This window comes from Stenella coeruleoalba (assembly GCF_951394435.1).
Source record: "Stenella coeruleoalba genome assembly, chromosome: 6".
NCBI classification, from domain to species: Eukaryota; Metazoa; Chordata; class Mammalia; order Artiodactyla; family Delphinidae; genus Stenella; species Stenella coeruleoalba.
In genome coordinates this window covers 89,372,165-89,388,392 of record NC_137151.1, presented here as the reverse complement: position 1 = coordinate 89,388,392, position 16,228 = coordinate 89,372,165, and the positions used below count along the sequence as shown (strand labels likewise).

The window sequence follows — 16,228 nt, the reverse complement described above, 5'->3', positions numbered from 1 at the left end:
TGCAGACCCATCAGGGTGCCATTATACCAAAAATCAGGTATCTTATGTGTCTGAATTTTATAGCTTACAATAGAAATGGCATAATATTACCATCTGTGCTTAAAATGTTTAAAAACATCTCGTATTTTTCTACCATATGTTTTCTTACTTTATTCCAAGTCAAGTACAAGCTACATGAAGTCAAGATATGTAACTTACTCATCTTTTTAATCCTCATGGGACCTCACATCTTATATTGAATAAAGTGGGTGTTTGAGAAATATTTGGTAAATTAATCAATTTCATAGCAATATATTTGGGACTTAATGATAGCACCTAAAACTATTTATCCCAAAGGGCAATTAACTACATTTCCAGTACACAAAATCACATCTATAAAGAATCCATCTTTTAAATACAACAACTTATATATCTTTGTATATTCCAGTATGTTATTTTAGATCTCAGGAAATGATAGCATAACAATGGTTTATTTTGAAAACTTGGCTAAAATTCTCTAGCACATAGCATTATTTTGAATATTGAGATGAAATTCTGAATAATGTTCTCAACTTTTTAAATTACGTTGGGATTTTGATGGGGATTTTTAAAAAATTTTTAAATTACTTTGGACACGGTTAGAATATTTAGTTTTCCATTTTTTATTCTACAACTACAGTTTTTTTCACGTGTTCAACCCCTTTATCTCCTACAATAAAATTTTCTTATTTATTTATTTAAGAACTGAATGTTTCTTGTCTAGGTTTTCCCAAAGTATTTTATGTTTTTGTTTCGGTTGTGGGTGGACGTTTTGTTTTTAGTTTTCTAAATAATAACTGCCAAATCTAGAAAACTACTAGTTTTTGTAGTACTATTTTCCAAAAATTGGTGCCTGAAGTTCTTTTTTCCCTTACCTTGTCATTTTATATCACTGTTGAAAAAATACTGCCTTATCCTTGTCTACCCCTTTACACGCTCTTTAACTGACTTATCCGTTCTAATGTCTTATATTATAACCAATTGGGGTCTTTCGTTTATATATATATATTGATTTTAAAATAAAATATATTCATATATAACATAGTTTCAATTCCTGAATATATTTTCAGTTAAAACATTTGTTATCAAATACATAATAAATTATTATAATCCATAAGAAAATACAAACCACCAGTTATGCATTCTAGTATACCCTAGATACTAATTCTTCAGAATAATGATGGGCTTACAGTGCAAGCTGTTAGAATGCCTTAGGTAAGGTGTCTTATAACCACATGGGGTTTTTTTTGTATAATAACTAAATTCCTTTTTTAGAGTCCAAAATGGTTTTGCTTTACATAGAATTTTGCTTTACTGAGAATAATGTTTCCCATTATCCATTGAATTATGAGAACTGTAAACCCTTCATATGTATTATCCCTTTGGTACTCACAGCATTATTTCAGTTTTATGGAGAGGTCAGAGTCTTATCTACTGCATGTCATAGAAGTACTCAATAGATATTTGTGGAATTAACCAAGGTAAATAGCATGGTTAAAATAACTTACCAACAACAGAAACAAAAAATGGAGTGTATGACTAGACATCTTATTTTGCTCTATTTTCAGTAGATGATTCTGTCCATTGAAAAAGTAATAACTAATTATGAGGCATATCTTATAATATACTCAATATCTTAAAATGGTTGAATGCTACTATATAATAGTTCTGTGCTAAACATTTTATTTGCATTTGTTCATTAAATCCTTTCCACCAACCTATGAGGCAGATAGTATAACTATACTTACTTCAGGATGAGGAAACGAGCAGAAAGAGAGTTAAGTAACTCTCTGAATTCTTAGCGCAAAGTTGATTTATATCCATTTACAACAAATATTGCCTCTACATATATGGCGAATTGATGTCACTTCTGTGCGTCCATAAGAATCACTAGATAATAATGGACCTGTATCTCCAAACCTAACCTGTATAATGGGAAGTAGAAAGAAAAGTTGACCTTTCTACTGCCTGGCTCTTACCCTTCAAGTCAGACCATGCCCTGTGACTGTAATCAGAAATATGAATGATCGGTACTAATTTTACTTTCTTGAAGTTACATCATCAGAGAAGTCATGGGGATTTCTCTAAAATTGCCCTAAGGCAGTTTTTAACAACATATATATTTTTGAAGGTTTACTAAACTGTATCTACAGGAACCATGTGTGTGCAGAGTCTACAATCCAGAGAGTGTTGTGGTTTAGAGGCATTCCTGCTTCTGATTGTTTTTGATCACGTGCCCTACTTTAATTTCACCAAAATGTTGGTTGGTTTCAGCGAGGATATTTTCTGCGGGAATTCCGGTCTTGAGACTATGTTCCTTATCCTCAGATGATCTTCTGCTTGAGTTGATCTTCTAGGGTGATTCTAGGCATTTGAGGAAGTGGTTACCAAGGCCTGAAGGCCATGGGCATCTGAGAGACAGCAATAGCCAGCGACGTTTTCCTGAGGTTGTCACTGTGTCTACTACAGTAGACACTACAGTCTGGATCTGTATAAATCTCTTAGTTATAACAGCTATGTTTTCTTATTAAGAGGTTGCCTTTACCTGTCTTTGCGCTTCCTACAGTGGGTTCTGTTTTAGTAAATAATCTAATGTTAGCTTTCTGATTCTCTTTTCTCCACCACAACAAAAAATGCTATAAATATAAGTTTATTCCAAATACTGAATTGGACACAGGGAAATTTGTTAGGAGCCAAATCTGTTTTGGGGTTAACTGATCATGTGCCTGGTTTGATTTTACTGAGCACTTCTTGTGTGCACAGCATAGTGCTAGGTACTTGGAGGCACAAAGATAAAGGAGGAAGAGCTTTTGCCCTCCAAAATCTCACAATTCAAAAGGAACTGAAGTTATAACTGAGGGGCCGTGTGAGAACGTGCGGTGGAGGAAATGCTGGAATGTGCTGTAAAGGGCACAGTGAGAAACATGCCCATGCAGAGATGGTCAAATGATAAAATGTTATTTGAATGTAATCTTAATTCTCATTATAAACCACTAAAACTGAATAGAATTTCTTCATTACGGTGTAGGCAGTAAAGAAAGAAATTAGAGGACTGCCACGGATTCCTTCTAACTCTATAAATTTAGAAAATAAACTTGAATAAATATATTAATGTAACTTTCAAATGTCCCTCTAATCAGAGTCATGTGAATCATCATCAACGTTTCTCAAACTTGTTATGTTTATTTCAGACACTGGGTGGACTCATGGAAATTTTTTAGGAGCCAAATGTGTTATTTTCCATCCTAAAAGGAAAAGAAGCATTGCAGATCTACAATGGTGATTTTAACCACTTTTATTTTAATGAAACTTAAATGTGTACAAATATAAAATATGCATAAACTTCTTATCCTTACAGCTTTTATAAGCTATAAAACCAAAAGAAATATAAATTACATAAAAACTAAAAAAATAACATTTGAATTAATGATATCGTGAGAAGGTTTTGTTTTTCAGACGCCAGATCACCGATGTTGAGACCAGTGTCAGTGGAAAGATACATTTATGCTTTTGTGTTATGACTCCATTCTTTTGATTTTGCATCGAATGGTATATCGTGCATCTGTGGCATTATTGTGGTCATCACTTTTCTTTCTTAACAAATAGATTATTTTTATCTATGTGAAGAGCCAGTTCATTTAATGGTGCACCCCCAAGTACAATACTGAAGAAAAATATATCATTAAACGTACGCTGTGATGATTCTACCGCCACTTTTCTACTTCTAAACTGTATTAAAACTTTTGTTCTTAGAATAAACCATAACATCTTTTTTGCTTTATTTAACATAAATGCATAATTCACTTCTTAAGTCCATTTATTTTGTTTTCTCTTTAGCCTATGGCAAGTTATACATACATTACCTTGTCTCACTTCATCATGATCATTTAATTTGCAAATTAATACTTCCAAAGAAAAGTTTTGTCTTTTTAAATGGTGAAAGAATTGCATGTGCGGAGCAGACAGGGACTGTTACCATATTTAATATCAAGGCCCTGCTCATCAACACCCTGAAAGTTCACCTCTGATCACTTGGCAACAAGTGTTTTGTAAATGCAAACATGGGAGGTGAAGTCAGTGATGTTGAGTCATGAATGTCATCTATATTGTCCAAAATAGCTTACCTCATGTTAGCAGTTTTGATCATCAAAGTGAAAACACAGCATTTTTAAATTCTCCCAGAACTCAAGATTATGTCTGTAGATTTCTAGTAGGCAATGACGACAGTTTAAGAAATACTGGCCTGGGGCTTCCCTGGTGGCGCAGTGGTTGAGAGTCTGCCTGCCGATGCAGGGGACACGGGTTCGTGCCCCGGTCCGGGAAGATCCCACATCCCGCGGAGCGGCTGGGCCTGTGAGCCATGGCCGCTGAGCCTGCGCGTCCGGAGCCTGTGCTCCACAACGGGAGAAGCCACAACAGTGAGAGGCCCGTGTACCGCAAAAAAAAAAAACAAAGAAAAGAAAAGAAATACTGGCCTGTAGAATATTGGGCAAGGACCTGATAACCGAGGAGTAGTTCCCATTTTTTCCCCTTCAGGACAGATTGGTGACATTTCTGAGGATAGCTACTGACTTCTTTTTCTTCCTCAGCCTTGATCTGCTTTCTTGACAGTCAATAAACCAATGCCTTCTTTGTTTCTATGTGAAATAACTTTATGAAGGACTTATTAGAAGAAGAGTGGGTATAAGGCCTAAACAGAGCTCAGTTAAGTGAATGGAATAATTTAAATATTTTCATGTCATACTGGAATTGCCCATGGACTGTCTGTCTTCCACTGCACCATGAACTCTTTGAGAAGGGGCTGTGTCTTACACCCAGTTGGATTCCCAGTATGTGGTACCATGCCCAGCACACAGTAGGCACTCAGAAAATGTTTGCTGAATGAACGCATATTAATATAATAAAGTCCTTAGTGGTGTGACGTACATCAGATAACATGCTCCAGTGTCTTGTTCCAGAAGCACATGACCCATCACTTGCCATTGTTATAAATTAGCTGGGCCCATAGAGAACTAGTCTCAGCCTGCCTCTGGTATGTTCTGGCCCAAAGAATCAGACCAGTTGCCTTCACTGCCTCATTAGGTAATATCTGGAAAATGATGAAAAGTTTCCCAATTGGCATGTTTACTCTGGTGTCTTTCCCTTTCCTTCCCTCACCCTGTCATCCTTCTGACTCAGGAAGCTATGATCTGTTCCTTATTCACAGGCTATCACAGGATACATACAGGCCACAGTCCGGAGCATGCTATCTTTTTCCTCACTCAACCCCTTCTGTGTGGTTCCAGTTAAAGGAGTGGAGGAGAGTGCTCAGCCCATTTCTTTTCTCGTTGTGTTCGGTTTGCCTCTTTCATTGTGGTGATAGACTAAGGAGATAAACTGTGTATTTATTGGAGACAGCTTTTGATTCTTCAAGATCAAAGCATATTGTTACTGACCCTTATAAGAGTACTTCTTTGGTCAAGTTCATTTTTTTCTCCAAGATAACTTTTCTCTAATTTAGCTTTCTTTAAACTAACTTCTACATCTCTTATCAAAAAACCATTTACCAGATAATGGGCCTTGGTTTCTGTCATGTGCTTCAGACATATGATTGTAACACTCGAGGAAAAATGCTCTGCTTGATTTGAGACTTCAGCCTGAAATAACCTTAAGCAGAGAGGAGAGGCTGGACGTTCTCTTCTGAATAGTTTCTTTATATATATGTCTGCCATTCATCTATATGTATAGCTATATCTGTATCTATATTGCCAGTAGCTAGCTACTATATATAGCATATATAATATAGCTATAATTTAAAATTTCATAATATAAAATTAGATCATATAAAAATTATATAAAACATGTAATATTGCTACTGGTAATAAAGGACCAAAAAGAAAAGTTGGTAATATCAAAGATTAGGTGCCTCATATGCTAACAGGTTATGTAAAATGGATCTAGGCAGAAGAAGCCTAGGACTAAACTCTGTTTATCATTCCCAGTAAGCTGTGTGGCTAAGAGCGTATCAGTTGACTTTTTGTACATTAGGGAATTTTTCATCTCAACAATTAAACCTTGCCTTTCACCTCATTACTTTCAAGCCTGCATGCAATTGAATTAGAATTTGAAATTTGGGAATATAAAATTCATTAGAGCTTTGTGTAAATATCAAATAGGAAAACAAGATGCTCTGTGGAAAAGAACTAAATCTAAATAAATACTTACATCAGAGATTGATATTTTATTTCATAGTATACAGGAATCAGAATATATTGTCTTTAGCACTTAGAGTAAAATTGTATACTTGTGTCGGCCCCTATGTTCCTATCAAATGTAATGCTTTCAGTACCATAGTTTATGTTCTTATTTTTTGTCCTCATCTTATCAAAATTGATATGGTGTGCTTTGAAATGGCATGATGTAAATTAGGGGAAGCAACCAGGAAAAGTTTTACTGAATTTATATTCATACAAAGAATTGAAACTAGCAAAATGATGACTTATCAAACAAACAAAAACTTGTGTTATTACATATAACTATAATAAAATAATGGTCCAGATAACTCACATCGTTGTGTTTGATATGTGTATGTATATGTACGTTTGCACAAGTATACGCACAATCTGTTTCACCAACTGTAGTAACTGAAAATGGTTGAGGTTTCAGTTATTTGAGAGGGCCATATGCTTTTATATTGACTGTATAATTTATAGATACTACCTGCTTCCAAGTAGGGATGTACTCATTACACATATGTAGAGGTATATCCTCAGGAAAATAAATGAACATCCCTACACACTCCTTTTTTGGAATAAGAGAGAGTCAGCCTGAATGGTCCAGACTTGCTTAGATTCAAGCCCACAACAAGGCTTTTAACTCAAAGCAGAAACTGAGTTTTATTGGTTGGATGGTGCTGCTACCCACAGTAGTATTTAGGCAGCAAAAGATGAAAGCGATAAAATCATTTTTTTGGCAGTGTTAGAACTGGGTGATGTTCATGCTCGTGAGGTCCTCCTTGAAGGCAAGGACCACGTTTTTCTTGGATGTGTATTCCTAGGGCACAGTAGCTGCCATATAGTAGTCCCCCCAAAAATGTTGTGACCATTGTTTAAAAAAAAAAATGGTGCCTAAAGTACTGAGTTATGTCCCAAAAGTCTACTACACATATTTGAGCTGTTTCTTTGCTTGAATAGGGAGAAGATCCAATTTATCCGAACTGAAGGGACCCCAGGATTGGTGCGTCTTTCAAGTGATGCCGACCTTGTTATGTTGCTGAGGTACGTAACCGCTTCTTGAAGTGGGAAGTCTCCTATCGTCAGGCATCGTGGAGCATTTTAGAAAATAACGTGCCAATATTGGCAGCCTATATTCTTAAAGACTCGTGGAATACTCATGTTGAAGGTATAAGATGCTGATTTAGTGATAATTCATTTCAGATTTCATTTCTTATCACTGGAATCAGTTTGATTTTGTTCTCACCCTGCTGGCAAAGGAGGTGTGGTACTGGAGAACGGAAAGTCTGTAGAGGCTGATGAGTAGAATGTCCCATCACAGAATGGAGCAGGAGGTTATACCTGGCTTGCCTCATCAGAGTAGAAGAGAGGTTGTATTTATATTTTCGTCCAAAATTTTTTTCTCGAAAGGTGTTTTGTCCCTGTTTGCTGATTTGACGTTATCTATTTATGGTTTTGAGAATTTAAGGTGGGAAATCAGATAAGAAAGTTGAAATTTGGTCACTGGTGCTCACTGCCAACTTGATAGACCTTCCTAATACTGACCAATTATATTTTCTTTTCTGATGGTTAGGTGAGCTTTAGTTTTAAACTTTAGAGTAGCTTAGAATGGCAAGTTTTCATGAGACTTTTTCATTTTTGATATTATCTCTCAAATGCAGGAGATCAGAGTAAAATAATGCTTTGCCGTACCTAGCGATTGGGGCATCTACTACTATAACCTCCATAGGCTTAAAGGGAAGTCATGCTTGGCCATATCAGCAATGTTTTATTTATCTCAAAGTGTTACTAGTCTCATTCATATTATTCATGATAATCTTAACTCTAACCATTTCTACTGCATGCTCGATAGTTGCCATATTTGTAAAACTAAAGCCAAAAAGTTATTTTCTTTTACTCTGTGGTTGGAGCATAATTCAAAGGGATATAATCACTTTCCATAGGTATTTCACTTCATTTTATCCTGAACAAGATGTATTGGTGGTTGGGCGTCACTTCTCAGCCCAGGTGGTGACCCTCAACTTGTTGTGTTCTGGCAGTTCTGAAAGCAGGATGTAGCATGCTAGATACTCATGAAGACTCTTGGGCAATTAATATGGAGTATGATGTTTCTACCATAGTTTGGTTGTTGATAAAGTAGTAACATTTATTACAAAATTCTGGCTGGGATGGGACTCTTTTGATTCATTCTAGAAGTCTGTGTTTTTTTATTTAAAGAGTTCTACTTTTGGAATTAGTAAAAACAAAAATGATTGCAAAACAGAAATTATGATTATTGTTCACCTGTCCTTAGTTAAATAATCCTTAGATGGTATAGTCCTAAATATTTTGAGTTACAGTATAGTTTATAATATTTGTACATTGTTAAACACCACAGTTGGCATGAATTTCTATATGTTATGTGGTTGAATTTTAAAATATTTGAAAACTGATTTATATATAAAGAGCAAGGCTACATTTTTGCCCCTTTGGGAAAATAAGCATGTTTTCTGAAGTTGAGCCTTTGCAGAAGTGTGAGAAATTTACTTACATATAGTAGCTTTATAATTATTACATACAAATGACAAGTGATGTTATTTAATTCTAGACTATTACTTCATTTGGATGAGCAAATAAATAGTTGTATGCTGTGACACAATATATTACATGTGCGTGCTTAATAAATAATATTTAATGATTATTGAAACATTTGGGGATATTCTCAGCTCTATATTTTTTATTTTACTTTGGAGTTTGAGTCATTTGAATCAGTAACTATAAACTCAGGCAGTGGACTTGTTGGATATGTAGATGGAGTCTCTGTTTCTGTTTTTATACTTTGTCTATTTCTTTCTTTTTTGTATTTAAAAATATTTATTTTCTTGGATGAATTTTGTAGTATGTGAATTACATTTTAATAAAAATATTTTTATTAAAGTATAATTGATTTACAATGCTATATTTATTTTAGGTGTACAACATAATGATTCAGTGTTTTTATAGATTATACTCCACTTAAAGTTATTATAAAAATATTGGCTATATTTCCTGTGCTGTACATTGTATCCTTGTATCTTATTTAATTTTTACCTATATACATTGTCTATTTCTTAAAAAGGAAAGTCACTCCTGGTACAAATGGACTTGAATATCATCAGCAAGTTGCAATGTAGAAATGATATAGCTCTAGGAAATTATTCATTTTTAAATAAACCCATGTAAGGTTATTTTCCAATATAGCTATTACAAAACTCAAGCACTTTAAAATAACTTGGTTGTATTTGTTATTCTATTTCATGTATTCTGTCACTAACTCAACTAATGTAAGAAGTGTGCCTTTAACAGAGCTTATATAGGAAATGATTGATAAATTTGGCTACATTAGGATTCTTAATTTTATGTAATGAAAGACACCACATATAAAGGCATAAATAAGGCAACAAACTAGAAGAATATATTCACAACACATAAAACAAAGATATCATGAATACATAAAGCATGGATTTAAATCAATTTGAAAGAAAATAACCCAAAAGAAAAATGGATAAAGAATATAAAAAAGGGGCTTCCCTGGTGGCGCAGTGGTTGAGAGTCCGCCTGCCGATGCAGGGGACACGGGTTTGTGCCCCGGTCCGGGAGGATCCTACATGCTGCGGAGCAGCTGCGCCTGTGAGCCATGGCCGCTGAGCCTGCGCGTCCGGAGCCTGTTGCTCCGCAACGGGAGAGGCCACAACAGTGAGAGGCCCGTGTATCGCGCAAAAAAAAAAAAAAAAAAAAAAGAATATAAAAAGGGGCTTCCCTGGTGGCGCAGTGGTTAAGAACCCGCCTGCCAATGCAGGGGACATGGGTTCGAGCCCTGGTCAAGGAAGATCCCACATGATGCGGAGCAACTAAGCCCATGCGCCACAACTACTGAGCCTGCTCTCTAGAGCCTCTGAGCCACAACTGCTGAGCCCACGCACCACAACTACTGAAGCGAACGTGCCTAGAGCCTGTGCTCCGCAACAAGAGAAGCGACCGCAATGAGAAGCCCGCGCACCGCCACGAAGAGTAGCCCCCGCTCACCGCAACTAGAGAAAGCCCACATGCAGCAACAAAGACCCAATGCAGCCAAAAATAAAAATAAATAAAATAAAGAAATTAAAGAAAAAAAAGAATATAAAAAGGCATTTCAAAGGAATTGAAGCATGAATAGCCAATAAACTCATGGAAAGATACTAGTAATCATAAAATGCAATTTCAAATAATGAGATACTATTTCATACTATTAAATTTGAAAAAATCAAGAAGTCTGGTAATACCAAGTGAGAAGTAGGAACTCCATGTTTTCTGGACTCAATGGATTGCAATTTCTACAACCTCTTTGGAGGACAATTTGACAATATCTTGTACAGTTAAAAAGACATATACACTATGAGTGAGCAACGCTGCTTTTAGCTATCATGGAGCTCAATATCAGAAGAACAAACAATTCAATTAAAAATTGGGCAGAAGATCTAAATAGACATTTCACCAAAGAAGACATACAGATGGCCAAGAGGCATATGAAAAGATGCTCAGCATCACTAATTATTAGAGAAATACAAATCAGAGCTACAATGAGCTATCACCTCACACCAGTCAGAATGGCCATTATCAAAAAATCTACAAACAATAAATGCTGGAGAGGGTGTGGTGAAAAAGGAACCCTCCTGCACTGTTGGTGGGAATGTAAATTGATACAGCCACTATGGAGAACAGTATGGAGAGTCCTTAAAAAACTAAAAATAGCACTAACATATGACCCAGCAATCCCATTACTGGGCATATACCCTGAGCAAACCATAATTCAAAAAGAGACATGTACCACAGTGTTCATTGCAGCACTGTTTACAATAGCCAGGACATGGAAGCAACCTAAGTGTCCATCGACAGATGAATGGATAAAGAAGATATGGCACATATGTACAATAGAATATTATTCAGCCATAAAAGGAAACGAAACTGAGTTATTTGCAGTGAGGTGTATGGACACAGAGTCTGTCATACAGAGTGAAATAAGTCAGAAAGAGAAAAACAAATGCCATATGCTAATATATATATATATATATATATATATATATATATATGGAATCAAAAAAAAAAAGGTACTGATGAACCTAGTGGCAGGGCAGGAATAAAGACGTAGACATAGAGAATGGACTTAAGGACACGGTAAGGGAGGGGGAAGCTGGGGTGAAGTGAGAATAGCATCAACATCTACCAAATGTAAAACAGTTAACTAATGGGAAGCAGCAACATAGCACAGAGAGATCAGCTCAATGCTTTGCGATGACATAGAGACGTGGGATTAGGAGGGTGGGAGGGAGGCTCAAGAGGGAGCGGATATGGGGATATATGTATGCATATGACTGATTCACTTTGTTGTACAACAGAAACTAACAGTATTGTGAAGCAATTATACTCCAATAAAGATCTATTTAAAAAAAAAACATACACACTATGACTGAGCAACTCTGCTTTTAGATATATACCATATTTACACTAAGAAACTGTATTACATGTATACAAGGTGATACATACAGGATATCCATTGCACCATTATTGATAAAAAGCATACAGTGGGGAAAAAAGTCAATATTTGTCAAGAAAGGTATGGATAAATAAACTAATACATTAATAGAATGGAATACTACATAGCAGGTAAAAGTAGTAAATTAGACCCTTATATATCAACACAGACAGATACCAGAAATATATTGTTGAATAAAAAATGTTCAATAATTCAGTATACTTATAAAGTATTTAAATAATTTTTTAGCAGCGCATAAGGCAAAACTGTATATTGTTCGTCTGTACATATGTTGCAAAATATCAGACTATGGAATGATATGTTAAAGTCATGATAGAGGCACTCAAAAGGGACTTCATATACATAACATGCATACACACAGATATATAGATACATCTATATATAGATATATAGACATCCCTAAGTATGCATGTGTGTTTGAAGCAAAAGTAATAGGGTTAACATGTACTAATCCTGGATGATATGTATTGAGTGTTTTTATGTTATTTGCTATCTCTCCTATATTAAATTTTTCAAGTAAAAAAATTTCTCTCGATAAGAACGATTTCTGCATATTGGTTGTATTTAAAGGAAGTAAGTGTCATGGAGCAAAGGACACAGGTATAGATGTTTGAGGAGAGGGTGCTAATTCCTACTTTTCAATTAATTTAGCTATGAATTTCTAGACCTTTATGGTATCAACTGTTTATATGGCATTTTTCCTTAGCAATCAACTTAAAATTCACATTATTTCAATGGTTATTGATTTATTGAGAAAGAGAATTGACTGTTTCAGGGCTTAATTTGATATTACAAATACAATTACTTATTGCTTCTGTTTCTAAATCTTTTGACTTTTATAGTTTAAAAGTGGAAATATGGCTTAAAAAACTATGATGTCTAAAAATGTTTTTGTGATAGTGGTTTAGCAGACATGTGCAGGTGAATGAAGAACCAGAGAAAGAATTATCAAGTTGTTATTGCATTGCTGTAACCCAGGGTCCCTGAGCCTTAAAAGTATTGACATTTTGGGCTGGATATGTCTTTGTTGCAGGGGGCTATTCTGTGCATTGTAAGATGTTTATCAGCATCCTGGCCTCTACCCATTAGATGCCGAAAGCACCCCCTCTCCCAGTTACGACAACCAAAAACATCCTCAGACATTGTACGATGTCCCCATAGAGTGTGGGGAAGGGCAAAATAGCCTCAGTGGAAAACCAGTGCTATAACCCTGAGGAGTTCTTTCCTTAAATCTTCGCAAGACTAAACTGTTGGCACTTTTTCTCAATGTTTTTTGAAAACAAGTAGCAGGTTTCTAGATGTGACCAAAGTTGAGGGAAAGCTACTTCTACTCTTAATTTAAAAAACACAAGTACTCTTATTTATATTGTTGATTCTATTTGTCAAGTGTTTGTATATTTGATAATCAGTAGTACATTTCTTTATCATAACAGTTAATGAAAAGTCTAGGATTCCAAGATCTCAGATCCCTGGTTACTATCTTTTAGGAGAGTATTAGAAACAGAAATTTCAGTATGGAGGAGAAAGAAGACACTAGGTTGAATAACATCAAAATCCTCACATCTGAAAAACATTATAAAGCCAGACTAAATGAGGAAGCTTATTATTTAGCAGTTGTAATTATTTAAGAGGTGTTTTGTTTTCTTTTGCTTTTAATTCTCCAATGAAATCCCGAGCTCTTTGAAGGCTGAGATCATGTTGTATGTGTCTTAGAATGAAGGTATGAACATACTTTGTGTATTTACTATGGGTCTTCCATAAACATTGTCTCTTGTGTTTGACTCATATTCCTAGACGTAAAAACCCAAGCTATTTTCAGGTGAACGTGCAAACTCAAACTCATTTAAAGTAACAAAATAGAGGGGCTTCCCTGGTGGCGCAGTGGTTGAGAATCTGCCTGCCAATGCAGGGGACGCAGGTTCGTGCCCCGGTCCGAGAAGATCCCACATGCCACGGAGCGGCTGGGCCCATGGGCCATGGCCGCTGGGCCTGCGCGTCCGGAGCCTGTGCTCCGCAACGGGAGAGGCCACAACAGTGAGAGGCCCACATACCGCAAAAAAAAAAAAAAAAAAAAAAGAGTAACAAAATAGAGATCATGCTGTCCAAAGTTGGTAGGAAAACAGGCAAATAACCACAGGTTTCACAAAAGATGCAAGAGCCACCCGTTTTTGTCCCACTAATTACCTGCAGGAGAAGGGGGACAGGTGCTTTCTTTAGGACGTGAAGTGGACCTCAGATGGAATTGGTCAGAGCGAGAGATCGACTTACTCATTGCGGAAACAAGGCATTTACCCACCTCTTTGGCTAAAGTATGCATTTTATTTCTTGTCTTTCCCCAGTTTATTTGAAGAAGAGATAATGTCATATGTGCCTCCACATGCCTTACTCCATCCCAGCTACTGTCAGTCCCCACGTGGCTCTCCTGTGTCCTCTCCCCAGAACTCACCAGGTGAGTCCACCGGCTGCATGCAATTTCTCTGAGGAGTGAGCCCTGAAGTCACATGTTCTGTCCTCATAAAGGACAGTAAGGGAACACTTTGGGTACATCTGTACTGTTAGCACAGGTACATATTCTGTGGTACTTCCTGTCTCTTAAAACTGGCTTGTTTCCATGGGGATTTATTTTGATAGGAAAATAATGACATTCCAAAATAGGATAAATGTCAGCAGCATGAAATACTCAGATGTAGAATTTACTTTTCATTATGTTATGTAGCGCCTAATATATCTTGGAAAATATTAGGGCACAAAATGCTATGTTAGCTCTTTGGATTTAAAAAGTTCTAGTTAGGAGATTGATTCAATGAATAATAAAGAGAAATCTATTTTCAAGAAATATTATAGAATTAGAATTAGTGAGTTTAATGGTCTTGGATAATTTTTTTCCCTTCAGTAGTTACTAACTGCATTAGATAGGAAGACCAGAGATACATGGGCAGGTAGAACATGCTGATAGATGAAATTAACTAAAAATTTTAAGTTTAAATTCTTTTTGAAAGGGGTATGGTGTGAATGGAGGAATGAATGGAGGAATGAATAAATAGTAGATAATGCAGCTTAGCAAATGAGTTATTTTTTAAGGAAAGTAGTCATGATGTTGACAGAACATCAGCTCTATTTATCCTTATTATAAGCCGTATATAGTTCACACTGTAGCAGTTATCAGAATTTAAAACTATTTTAATAGAAATCCAAACTCCGTATGTGTCACTGAAAGCTGCTCTGTGTTCTCTGATATATAACACCTGTTTTCATATATTGGCATCATAGTGAAGCTGCAGCCTAACTGAATACGGCAAACAGAAAAAGGTCTATTAATTTGTTCATTTAATAGAGATTTATTGAGCATCCAGCTATGATCCAAGCCCTGAATTAGACCCTGGTTCTACAAAGATGAATAATACAGTCTCTGCCTTTGAAAATTCACGGTGGGGCAGTAAGTCAACAGGTGACTCCAAAAGCTCTGTGTTTAGTCCTATAATGAAGAAATGTGTGGGAACAATTCTTCATTCAAGATGGGGGAGGGGTGTTTGGGGAAAGGTATAAAGGGAAGCCTTGAAGAATGATGAATAGGATTTTACCAGGTGGACCAAAGGAACGAGGACATTCTAAGGAGTAGCATGAGCTAAGCCACAGAAGCATGAAAGTAGTTTAGGACAAATTAATAGATACAAGTAAAGGCAAGTTCTCAAAGCGCAGGTTGGAAAGATAAGCTAGAGTTGGTTGGCCACTGAAGTGTTACTTTGTACTCCATGTGGAGCCACTGAAAATTTACAAACAGGAATATCCTGTTTTATAAAGTTCAGTTTGGTGGCCATGTGGAGGATGTATTAGAAGACGAGAGACTAAAGTTAGAGAAACCATCTGGGAGGCTGTTGCATTAACCCAGGTGACATGATAAGGGCTGGACTAACAGTGATAGAGAAAAGGGAGTTAATTCAAAGGCTATGTTGAATGTAGAGATTCTAGAACTTTAAGTCCAAGTAGGGAAGAGTCAAGGCAAATTCTAAGGTTCTCACCACATAGACTGCTAGACAGATGGTAACACCATCTACCAAGAAAGGAAAAAGGTTAGACTGGAGGGGAGAGGTGAAAGGCTGGTTTGAGACATGTTTTGTTGAAGAATCTTTGGGCCATCCAACTGGAGACGGAAACCCAAAGACAACTGGAAACAGAGTCTTGGAGCTCAGGGGAGGTTAGCAGCTGGGAATACAGACGTGCTGTAGGCAGTTGAAGCCCATTGGGTAGACAGAGGAAGTAGGGAGAACAGGTCAGTGAAAAGAAGAGAAAATAGGGGATGGTGACATGAGCAACTCCAATATTTAAGGGAGGGACTGAGGGTGCAAGTGAAAGTGAGAGAGCCAGTGGGTTTTGGAAGAGAATTAGGAAAGTCTTTTCGGGGAAGCCATGTTTCAAGAAGGAAGGAGTGGCCAACAGGGCCAGGTGT

General features: G+C 36.4%; 1 protein-coding gene across 6 annotated transcripts in view; it reads left to right on the top strand.

Annotated features, from left to right (window-relative positions):
• HECW2 (HECT, C2 and WW domain containing E3 ubiquitin protein ligase 2) overlaps positions 1-16,228 on the top strand; it is a 416,399-nt gene that overhangs the window by 344,895 nt on the left and 55,276 nt on the right. For all 6 annotated transcript variants that reach the window (XM_079924631.1, XM_079924629.1, XM_079924628.1 and 3 more), the window contains 2 exons: positions 7,191-7,274; positions 14,121-14,230. In XM_079924631.1, coding sequence (XP_079780757.1) covers positions 7,191-7,274; positions 14,121-14,230 — 194 coding nt within the window. The remainder of the gene's footprint in view (positions 1-7,190; positions 7,275-14,120; positions 14,231-16,228) is intronic.